The sequence below is a fragment of the Ictalurus punctatus genome, chromosome 5 (genome assembly GCF_001660625.3).
Source record: "Ictalurus punctatus breed USDA103 chromosome 5, Coco_2.0, whole genome shotgun sequence".
Lineage (NCBI taxonomy): Eukaryota > Metazoa > Chordata > Actinopteri > Siluriformes > Ictaluridae > Ictalurus > Ictalurus punctatus.
The window spans coordinates 25824562-25837118 of NC_030420.2; the positions used below are offsets into that span (position 1 = coordinate 25824562).

General features: G+C 38.0%; 1 protein-coding gene across 4 annotated transcripts in view; it reads right to left on the minus strand.

Moving 5' to 3' along the window:
- The window catches only part of kdm5bb (lysine (K)-specific demethylase 5Bb), a 29782-nt gene extending 19154 nt beyond the window's left edge, over positions 1 to 10628 (minus strand). For 3 of the 4 annotated variants that reach the window (XM_017468197.3, XM_017468196.3, XM_017468195.3), the window contains exons 1-5: positions 10314 to 10628; positions 4882 to 4959; positions 4376 to 4498; positions 4070 to 4240; positions 2257 to 2313 (exon numbers count right to left, since the gene is read on the minus strand). In XM_017468197.3, the coding sequence (XP_017323686.1) occupies positions 2257 to 2313; positions 4070 to 4240; positions 4376 to 4498; positions 4882 to 4959; positions 10314 to 10466 (582 nt within the window). In that variant the 5' untranslated portion in view covers positions 10467 to 10628. The remainder of the gene's footprint in view (positions 1 to 2256; positions 2314 to 4069; positions 4241 to 4375; positions 4499 to 4881; positions 4960 to 10313) is intronic. The other variant, XM_017468198.3, reaches the window with a different exon arrangement.
- Positions 10629 to 12557: the final 1929 nt, after the last annotated feature.

Genomic DNA, 12557 nt, shown 5'->3' on the forward strand with positions numbered 1-12557 from the left:
TAATATACCAAACATCCACCAAGTCCAGAGGAGCTATGAGACCAGTTAACAATCCATGGGCTTTAAATGGCATTTATGGTAAGTGGTCACATACTAAAGTACAGATTCAAAGCTTCTTTAACCTCTTAAACTACCAGGATCCATCAGCTGGCCCAGTCTTAAATTCCTCTCTTGTGTAACCATACAATTCATGTGTAACCACACATGAATTAATAAAACAGGACTTTATAATCGGGTTAAGATGGTCTTGACTCCACTCTTAACTCTAACATGGGAGCACAGGACTATACTTTCCTTTAGAAGGTTGTTTCTTTTTAATGACGAGATAAATAGCATAGAGTGGCTATGTTGCAGCAACCTGAAGGATTCTGTTGTCAGGTTCACGTTAAAAGTAAGGGACAGCAGAAAACAGCAAATGTGCCAAGCTCTGTTATAGTATCTCTTATTGTGTGCACATTCTGTATCCGTCTCTCCTCATAATCCTACCCAGACAAATTAGTCTGAATCCAAATGGGCTTGGTAGGAGTATCTCTAGCTATTATCAGATTATCTGTTGGAATACAGAGTAGAGAGGAAACCAGGGGGAGACTGCGCTTCTGCAGTGCTTAACCCAGAGGGATCTCTTTCACAAAGGCAGGGGGGGTAAGAGAAAGAAGTAACAGCTGGTACAGTTAAAAGCATATTCCCTACCGTACCTTACAAAGCTCTAAGGGCAGTGAAAGCAATCAAGGCAGGAGAAGGGTGTAGTAAATGATGAGGTGGAAAAATAAGAACAGAAATAAAGTGTGGTGAAGATGATTGGGCCTTTCATGCCCAAGTAAACATTTTCTTTATTTTTGACTAGTTCTGATCAATTGCACAAAAATCAGGCGCCTCAGTCTTCATCCAAATGAACCTGGTTCAGTTTTTTACTGGCGAGAACACAATTTTATGAAGGTCTGCACCAAAATGCTTGTAAAAAAAAAAGAGACCAAATAGTTTCATTTTTAATATTCGTATTAAAAACGAACCAGACTGTGGAAGAATCTGAAAATAATGCTGAAAAATACAGACCACTTCGCCCGGCAGAACAAAATGTGTTTATTTCTAGAGCACACATATCAACACATGTATTTGGTTTCCTTTTCAATGTTTTAAAATGTTCCATTTTCAGGAATATTTTCTCTCAATAAACATTAAAAATGGCCCCAGAAGTGCATGCAGAAATGTCCTAAATTGCTACTGAACTGGAATTATCGGTTTCGGCATTTTATAAATGACTCTAAATATACACCTATTAGTGTAAAACTTAAGAATATTAGCATATTATAAAGTGGAATCCAACAACTATAGTATTTGATCTTTTCTCTAATAAACATTGATGACCTGCAGAGGAAAAACCAATAAGAAGCACCCACAAAATCACACGATGCCAAAATCCTGACCAATCAAAGAACACTCACATTTTTAAATACTTTGATGTGTTTGTAAAGCGGTGAAATGTGAAACCAACTGGACCAAATGGAAGGGAAACAGTGTCACAAAAAAAAATCAATTTCTATTACAGACTTTAGCAAACGACCTAGGAGTGAAAACAGATTAAACGAACAATGCTCAGGTGTTCTGCTTCTCAATCAATCACTTTCTACTGAAGTGTGGCATTTGGCATCACAGCGTGTGGGGGTTTGTGGTGGGGCAATTAGTTGGGGGACAGGGAAAAAAATAAAAAAAGTGACAAAGGCAGGCATTGAGGGGTCAAGATAGACCAATTATATATATATATATATATATATATATATATATATATATATATATATATATATATATATATATATATATATATATATATATATATACACATACACATACACACAAACACACACACACACACACACATACATATACACTAGCCCGCCTCCAAGGCATAATAAACCAAAACAATGTTGGGCTTAAGGAAAAAACAGACCATACACCAAAGCAAACAAAATGGAAAAGATAGTTAAGCAAAACAGGAAGAAGACAGTGAGATCGGTTAAGAATATTGATAAGAGTTTACTAATCGTTTAATAAGAACATAAGAACTGAAACAACATGTTTAGGTTCTAGTATGTAATGCGAGATTTTTAAAATCTTAATGTTCAATGTACAGACTCGGTATCAACATTGTTTTTGTTTCAACTCCCTCAGTTAGATATTTCACAGAAGTACATATTTAATATCCCCGTAAATGAGCCGGAGTTACAATAACTTGGTCCTGAATCAGAAAAGCAGACATACCTTCTTCTGCTCAGGAGGTGCCCCAAAACTCATCAGTTTGGCAGCTAACTCTGGAGCCTGGGCGAGAGAAAGTGCCAAGTGTTATACAAGAATTTAGGTGACCTCAGACTCAGAGGTCACAAACATCCAATTAGATGTCTTTCCTTGTGGTGACAACAAATATTTGAAGGGGGAGTGTCAGAACACAACATTTTTTTCTCTTACTAAAAACATTATTATAAGGACAAAAGATCACACCAGATATAAAGTACATAGGTTGTCTTATATTAAGATCCTGCACTGGAACACAGCACAAAGCACTGTTAGAACAATTAAAGCTCTCCGGGATGAGTTTGCCACAAAAATAAAACCTTGATAAGATTAAACAGTAAAATGTAGCACAGCACAATAGGCACTGTTGTCACTGACATGATCTTTCTGTCAAAGCAAAACTGCTCTCATGTTAGACTCAATGTGTTTAAAACTCACAGTATTAAATATCTGAACTCACACAATATAAGGAGTAGCCAGTTCAACAGGCTAAAACTAAGAGTAATTCTGAATGGCTAAAATATTATCTAGTCATCAGTAGTGTTTCCGCTGATGAACGTCTGTCCTAAAACTCTGGTCTGGAACTGCAACACAAGGTTCCTGATATGTTTCCATTGTAGTTGCCTAGTTGCCTCAGTCAAACCCACAACCACTGAGATGATGTGTGAATATTAAAACACTTCTGAAAGCCAATTCCATCATACAATGGAAACGATGCAAATAAGGTTTACCCTTTTGCTCAATACTCTGGTTTCTGATGGCAAAATCATCTAGAACCTCAAACTACAGAAATGTTATTAATATGCTCCATTCTTGTGGTTGTTTTCTTTAACCGTTTTCTATTGCTATTTTTGTGTGTGCGTATAGTTTTCCTAATCTGTTTGGTCCTGTGCATCCTTCCTAACACCACCTATGAATGTCTACTGGGTGTCTTAGTCATGCCTTATATTGACAGTTGAAGTAAAATGACAAATTGTTTGACATTAGCCTGTCCATTACTATGTATTTTTTCAGTTCGTCACTAAAAGCAAGTAAATAATTGTCAGGTAACTATAGCAGCCATTCATCAGGATATTTAATCAGAAAGAAAGACTTTTGGAGTTCTCAGTTAAATCGAACCCACACCGATGCAAAGATACAAAACTAAGACATGGTGTGATGATGGTCAAATGCTTGGAGCAGTCAGTGCTCAATAATTATGGTTATGTGCTAATGACTAAATGGTTGCAAGTTCAAATCTATGGATTCTGCCCTTTGCCCTTTAACTGCCCAGCTCTATGTTTGGATTGCTTTCTACCTCAGCTGTAAGTCATTCTGGATAAACGCATCTGCCATATGAATAAATATGAACGTATATAAATACATGATGCAATCTAATAAAAAACATCTGCTATTCATTTACCCAAGCCACTGCTTTCCATACTTCACAAATCCTGTATAATCCACCTTTGGCAGACTTCACACAAAAGCAGCAGTCTTTTAAAAGCACTAGAGTTTGTGAGAACTATTCAGATTTTATCGCCTGGTTTGGGTAAATCTTATAAATATAAATATTCACATTCCTGTCTCATACAGAGCTGAGCTAATGGAAAATAGGTTGGGGTATGTTGCATGCTACGTATGATGTATGACAGCTTGTATGATAAGTGAGAAAGCCAGACATCAGGCCTCCTGTATTACCTTAAATCCTGGGTAACTGGAACATCTTAAGGATCTGTACAGAATTCTAACCCAAAGGCATGTTAAATGGTTAGCGTTCCTGGATAATAAGGTGTGTACGCACCAGCAGGTTGGCCCCAGACAGGAAGAGGTTGTAGGGGTAGAGGACTCTTTCGTAGTGAGCACGCAGGTGTGATCCTACTGCCTTGCCAGGCGCAAAGCCCATTGCCATGGCTATCTTTGTCCATCTGCGCTCCTTACATACGGTATCAAAACCTCCCTCATCTGAAACCAGCTAAGTAGTGACAGAAAAGGAGACAGAGATGTCACATGACATGTACAAGTCACATACAGGCTTGGACTGCTAAATGCAAACTTTTTCTATCATGTTACTGACTAGAACAAGAACATGTGTTTTTAATGGCCTTACCTTATTTAAGTGGTATAGATCTAGTATCTTTCGCTCTACGTGTGGAATTTTAAGAGTGCATCCCTGAAGCTCCCAGAACTTAGCAATCTGGTCCAGAAAATTGAGTCTGACCCTCGTCTGTGCCTGGCAGAGAGAAAACAGAGGGGGAGGAACAGAACAGGATGAGGGCAAGATTTAAAAGAGAGAGAGAGAGAGAGAGAGAGAGAGAGAGAGAGAGAGAGAGAGAGAGAGAGAGAGAGAGAGAGAGAGAGAGAAGGCAAACAAAGGGGAAAAACATGAATTATCTACTAAATAAATGCAGAATGATAATGATTAACTAATTTCTTTTTGTTGAATGGTGCTCCCTTTGATATGGAAGAGCAAGAGAGATTTGAAAAGACCCCAAATCTGCTGACTGTGGCTCTCTAATTGTAAGTGTAAGGCCTAGTGCCTCCCTGTGATTCCTTGCAACATCTTTAGTGAAAAACCAGCACACACCCTAACACAAACGCTGGGTGTGAACTAACCTCTAACTCGTTGAGTCTCTGGATCCGCGGAGTGAAATGAAGTCTGTCGACGTCACATGCAAATGGAGGCTGCCAGTCCTGAGCACACAGAAACATGAGTGAATTTAACTAAACAAACACGAGTCAAATGTAGCAACCGTTGTCCTTACCAAAAGCATTACAAAATCGCCAACCAGCAAATGCTACTTTAGTGTGAAACAATCAAGCTGCAGAGTTTTCACACCTCTCAAAAACAGACATGCCAAAATAGTCATAATTAACCCAGGAATTGTATCCAAGAGCTATTTCCCCCCAGATCCATTGCTATACACATATTTACTATGGCGTCACTTACTCTACATGTAATTCTGTTACAAAAGCATACTAATAGGACTAAACAGAGTTTATCATTTCTGTACCATAGTACCATGAGCTTTATTTTACATTTTAGGTAAACAAGTCTCTACATGAGCTGAACTTCATTTGATCATTGGCCATTCAGAGGATAACAGCAGGCCTTCCACATGCCCATAGGACAGAGATAAATAAATAAAAAATAAATAAATAAATAAAACACGTGTCAAGTTTACTGTTGCACAAGGCGGTTTTTCTGCATGTCTACTCTGAGGAATTCTTTAACAGTTTCTTTGGTGCACCCAGTGCTAAAGCAAATGTGGGACTTTTGATTAGAAAACAGCAGTTACTCCTTCTATAGAAAAAAAATACAGTGGGGAGGTTTTATTAGAGCACAATCCATCCATTAATACTGACTAATTTGAACACCTCTGTAAATAACGGACAGATAACTTTATTTACATTTTCAGTATGTCTGTATTTTATTGTAGCCTATGTCCAACGGTTATAGCTGGTTATAAATAACTTGGTCTATTTACAATACATGGTCCAAGTTTATTACATTTTGCCACAAAGAAAACACTTCAAAACTGAACACTTTACAGTATAGACATAATACATTGCAGGGTCTTTATGTGCATCCAGCTTAAAATAAAAAGACGAGTCTGGTTTTCAAAAACAACTAAATGAACACAATTCTATTATATAGATCCTATTATTCATGTATTGGAGACTATTCAGCCAATTTACAAAGCATTCACATGTCCCACTTCGATGAGGATTGCTATTACTTTAGGCTTTCAAACACACCCTTTAATGTTAAGCATGGATTAACCAATGTCAGTAGTGCAGATAACGTATTGTCTTATATCCCACCTTTGTTCATTTACAATAAAATAATGAATTTCTTAAAATTTTGGAAATGGGGTCTATTCTGCACAGCATCAGGTCAGGTTCTCTTTCTAATATGGTCTTAGTATGGCAACAAGGCCTAACATTCCCGCATTAGTCTGCATGTGAAAAGACATTGATATGCAGCATATGAGGAGGGTTCACTAGTGAGCACACCAAACAAATGGCCCTTTAGGGTTGTTCACTGCAATAAACGACAACAGGAGACTGATCTAATAACGAAATGTTGAATGCAACTGACTAAACCATCCATCCATTTTATATACCAATTATCCTACTGGGTCACGGGGAGCCTATCCGAGGGATAATAGGGCACAAGGCGTGGTGCCAGTCTATCGCAGGGCACACTCACACACACATTCACACACTACAGACACTTTTTACATGCAACTGACTAATGTGATATGCAAAAAATATTAATGGACTCAATGTTCCTCCAACTTGTGGAAGCATAGTGAGAATTTAAATACAGCAATGCGGAAGCACCAACTGATCTTGATTCTTGTTATTAAAACAGCAATCCAAAAATAAAAACTGGAATAACTGGAAAAGCACAGCATGAACTATTTTCAGTTTCACCCATTTGAGTGACGGCACTCACTTCCTATAAAATCTGTCAGCTCATCACTGGCTACACCCACAGACATATGATTTGCTATAAATAAACAAAAGACTTAATATACAAATGCATGGGAAATTGGAAGTAGATAAACGTTCAGCAATAGAATCAAATATATAAAGGCAAAAATGGAAAATTAATACAAGAGGAAATGTGAGTACACATGAATGGTTCAGAATGGTTCAATGGTTCTGAATTGAATCAGAGCAGAACTAATAGTGAGTAACACCTTTTGTGTGCATGCTGTCCTGCAGACTACTTTTCTTACCCGCTAAAACCATGTCCTTTGAGACACAACATACAATTGTACATTTCCGCTTTTGTAACCACGTAGGTGAACGATCTACAAAACCACTTCCTCTGCCAAAGCATAAACTAGATCATCCGCTGGTAAACAGCACAGAAGGGGGGGGGGGGGGGGGGGGGGGATCATACAATGCTGAGAATGAGCCGTACACGCCTACAGTTACTGGCCTAAATGAATCCACTGTAGCCTTCCTTACCTGCTCACTTACAATTTCAGTAAAACTAGCAGAACACGAGAGTCTGAAACTCAAAGTCTTTGAATCACAGGGATTCCTCTGAAGAACTATGGAAGACATCTTCACCCTGTGTTTTCCCCACCAGCACCCTCACATCAAACCACATCCCCATCCCGCCCTTGTTATTTTCCAAAGACCAAGACAGCAACAATACCCAGCTTAATACTGCGTGTAGAGACACACGTATACACACACACAAATAAAGATGTAAACAACGTAAAATGTGCACTACTAAAGGCAATTTTCAGCATGTTTGTAGACTACTGATACCATAGTATCTTAACTTGTCTGTTGTGTTTTTCATAAGTACAACAGAACTGAATCCTTCATTGTTTAAAAATGATTTACAATAAGGAAAATTGTAATGTGATGTGTGTTATTGTTAAATTATAACCATATTCAATTATTAGGTAGGTAAAACGTCCTTTTTTCCTAAGGTCAGAATAATCGTCTATGTAATGTTAGAAAGCGTATGGCAGTATAGTTGTGGAACTGTGATTCAGGTGTTGTCACACACATACATACATACATACAGCTGGTTAACACTGGTTATTACTTCATTTTAGATAAGTAATTACATTTTTAAAAAAAAATAATAATAACAGCCTGTTTTAGAGATATTAATACAACATGGCTTAGAAAGTAACATTAAAACAACAAGAATTATCATAATGTGAATACAATGTATTCTGTCTCTGAAGAAAATAAAGAAACTCAATGAATAAGACTTCATATCAAATCAACAACAAACTTATATACTCGCCCCAGTACTTAACCAGACAAAGAGGGTGAATAACAGGTATGGTGGGGTAATAAACACTAAAATAACCTTAATTTTATCCGTATTTGGTTCACAACAGTTGTTGTACAGACTCACAAAATGGCCAGATGGTAGTACACTCACTCACACACTCCACAAAGGCAACATGGAGGACGGCTGAATTGAACCCGGCCTGTACGGTAACCATAAATTCACCTCAAAAACCCAGCACACTATGGCTTTCAAGTCGTGGAACTATTTCACCAAGGGTTCACCATGATTATCTCATATAAATCAGATGTGTACACAAGATGCCAGAGTCGGCTCAACGCCATTTTGTGTTGTCTGTTTACGTGAGTCTACGCGTATAAGTTATATAAACCGTATAGCAACGAGCGATGGGGGAAAATATCGGTGGAGTTTTCCCTCAGTGGAAGACTGAATGGAGGGGAAAAAAATCAAAAACACTCAGGTCTACGACCCTGTAATGTATAACTGGAAATTTGTCATCATTTATTCATAATACATCGTGTGCTTTCATAAAGCATTTCACATCCGATTTGTGTACTTTAAATTCGCCCACACAATATCAACCCTGATTAATAAAAACGGCCACATTTCGTCCTCTCTCGTTTTCACTTTCCTGAGAGACGTGAGACACGTCACGTAGCTGCCATATTGTGTAATCCGCTCTAAGTATTATATTATTCACACACACACACACACGTCTGAAAACCTTTACATTAACTGTAATTTTTAATGCTTCCTTTATTTGAAATTCCTACCGAAAACCTGAAATGGCGGAAAATTTAGTAGCTGGGAAGTCGTCATGTAGCTTTCAACCCTCTAAACCACATAAATACACCATTTATTTTCCATTTTAAATAAGTTTCAAAGAACACTGTATAGAGATCACAAACACCACCAATACTCAGTTGATGTGGTTTGTGCACTGCCATTTTATATCGCATCCACTTCTTATATATATATATATATATATATATATATATATATATATATATATATATATATATATATATAAAATCTACTTGGAGCTAACACCCCCGCCCCCCGAAAAAAAACCCAAACAAAAAAACAGAATCCAAATGTTTTATTTATCTTTAGCCATGTTTAAATGTGTGTTCGGTATCTAAATCATTTTCAAAAGTATCATCCTTGAGGCCACATTCAATGTCACAGTGATGCAGCTCGCCATGTGGCGGTTTTCAATAAAGGAGTGTGTGAGAGCCCATTTATATGTAAACAGATTATACGATAAATTGGCCATGAGGGGGAAAACGGTTCGAAAGTGTCACTTTTAATCATAATATTGCAATAAAACTCTTCGTTTGGAATACAAAGGGTTTCCTTGTCGAGCTATACTACTACTACTACTACTACTACTACTACTAATAATAATAATAATAATAATAATAATAATAACAACAGTAGGTTAGGTTACTGGACCAGTTTACATCTTCTCTCAGGGTATTTCCCTATCCTGTACCTCAGTCTTGGGACTGGACAAGTCGCACGTATTTTAAGCAATCAAAATGTAAAATGATTAACATCTTGAAACTCTGGCACACTTTGGACCACTTTGTCACGTATCCGTCATGAAACTACTTCGTCCTGTTTTCTCCAGCATTAGTACATGCCCGCTTCATTCGTGCTATCTTGCTCTCAATTCTGAGCCGAACAATATAACACAACAAACATTGCAATCACCTGACTTCTCACAGGTAATTATTTGCCAACAAACAACAGAACTGAAACTCGAATATGCAGGGAAACTGCTGTGCCTGAAAGTTTCATTACATTAGCTAACTACCTTTTATGAAGATAGCTAGCATAGCCAGGGTAGTTATTTCTCTAAGACCATAACTAGCAGGCAAACAATCTAGCTAGCCAGTCAAATCATCTTACATTCATCCTAGCTATTCGCACATGCAAGTTAGCTACCTTTTCTTTTTTTAATGTTACTACTTTAATACATGAATGATTTCAGGTTATGCATCAGTTTAGTTATTGGTGTATTTGTGCTGAATGAATTCGTATCCAGCCTAGGCAACCAGATCCCTACAGATCAAGCACACAAAGCAATACAGCTGGTTTAGCTAGTGCTGTCACTGCGCCGCCATGTTGAAATTTTTCCCTTTAAATTGAGCACCCTAGCTTGCTAACTACTACCGGAGCCGAGTACTAAATATCGAAACCGCGGTTACAGAGCAGCTGTGGCTCGGTGCATCAAGCTCTTGACACTCACCGGCGGCGGTCGGATTTTACAGATGCCTGTTTTCTCCGCGATCGGACGAATCTTATTGATAAAAGCGAATGGATCGGTGAATTCCTCCCAGCTGGGCTCGAAGACCGGGCACTCCGGAGGCGGCTTAAACTCGTCCGGCTGAGGCTGGCTCATGGTCCAGATCCAGAGAGACACGAGTCGCTCGGTCGGGACACTCAAGTGTTAAGATCGGACACTGCGATCGATGTTGCTCTGGTACTCCGGTGCCTGATTCCTACTTACTCGAACAATCAGTATCAACACAGGATGGCTTGCTCAGTCAAACACACACTGAGAAGATTGCTCTTAGGCAGTTACCACATCCGCCTAAAAAACTAGATACCCGGCAATCCTACAAGTCACACAAATGAACCCATAAACCTTTATCAAAGTTCAGTATTTTAATCAGATATTTTAAGTACATGTTGTTTTACCCACTTTTGATGTTATTTACATATATATAAAAAGTGAGCTACAGCGTTCTCATGTGCAAGAAACATTATATGCCCAAGCCTTTGTTTTTACATATTAGATGCTATCTAACATATTCCATCATTATATTGCCCATCATATTTCACTTATACGTGTCTTACACTGTAAAATAAAATTTCAGACAAATAAATATCTACTTGTTTGTTTGTTTCATGAGTTACAACGCAGGACTAAGTACGTTTTAATACGTTTCATAAATAAATTAAAATAAATAAATAAATAAAAATAAAAAGGGGGATTAGCCCTAAACAAGTCTGGATGAAAACAAGCTGTATATATATATATATATATATATATATATATATATATATATATATATATATATATATATATATATATATATATATTAAGGTACATGCATATAGTTTTATAAGTCAGCCATACACACACTTAAATTGTAAGTGGAGTGCATTTATTTCATAACAGTGACAAAATGACCTAATTCTTTTAAGTGACGCAATCGCAGCCCCTGGAGTTTTATTCATTAATCCGAGCCAATCAGCTCCTCACACCATAATAGTGTTTACTCGCGCGGATGAATACGTCCAGGTACCAGATCACGTTGACCGGGACTAGTTCTTTAAATAGACCCAGCGAGGCACCCGATTGGACGCTGTTCTTACTACGAGACTGATGTAGTGGACTGGGAGGGTCCTGTAGTCAAACACTGAGGGCGGAAAGAGCAGGCATGAGTTTTAAAGTACTAACGTCCACGGGAAACAAAAGACCCGAAATGAATAAAATACACGTTGTATTGTACGTGTTTTATGTAGCCCGATACAGGGTGTGCTAAGACATGAGTGTTACCCTTCCTTTTCAGAAAATGTAATAAATACAAAAACCTTGATGGTCTTGAAGGATATGAATAACCGTTAATGCACTTCTCACACCGCAAAGCCGGAAGTGGCTATAGTGAAACTCAGACCTGTTGAAGAAGTAAGTTAAAGGTTTTTTTATAGGGTGTGTGAAGACATTAAACACTACAGGGGATATAATATAATGAGCCTAAATATGTGTGTAACGACAAAGTTTAAATTAACTGCACGCTAAAAACCATTTTGAATTCCATTTACTTTTAAACTGTGGTAAATAATGCACAGGTAAGTGTGTACTATTTTTCCTGTTTAAAGATGGTTAAAGTTTCTTAAAATGGTTTTAATGGAAGCATTTTCTGGAAGTGTAACCCCTTGACCTACACAGAACCAATGAGGTGCAGGTTCCCAACTCTGGTTTTGTTTTGGAGAACCATGCTTTGAGGGTTCTGCCAAAGAGACTGACTAAAGCACCTTATGGGTGCTAGACTGAACCTTTTTCCTATGCTTTTGGGTCAACGTAATACAATATGTTATGATGCACTCAGTGGTCAATTTATTGGCTTCACTTACCACTACTACACTCATTTGCCTTCGCCTATCATGGCTAGATTTGATAGTTATACAGTCACTTAGGCAGGCAGAATGCACTGTATAGCATTGCCACCTCATAGCTCCAGGGTCTTCTGTTTGATCCTGAGCATGGGTTATTGTCTGCTGAGTTTCTGTGCGCGTTATTCCCGTATCCAAGTGGGTTTCCTCCAGGTTCTCCAGTTTCCTACCACTTCCCAAAACTATGCCCTCAGGTGGATTGGATACTGTAATGCTGTGTTCAGCTTGTGGTCACAACTTGCAATTCCTGTGTGAAGTGACATCAAATTAACATCACTGTGCACAGCATCAAAAGTAAAAAAGAAAAAAA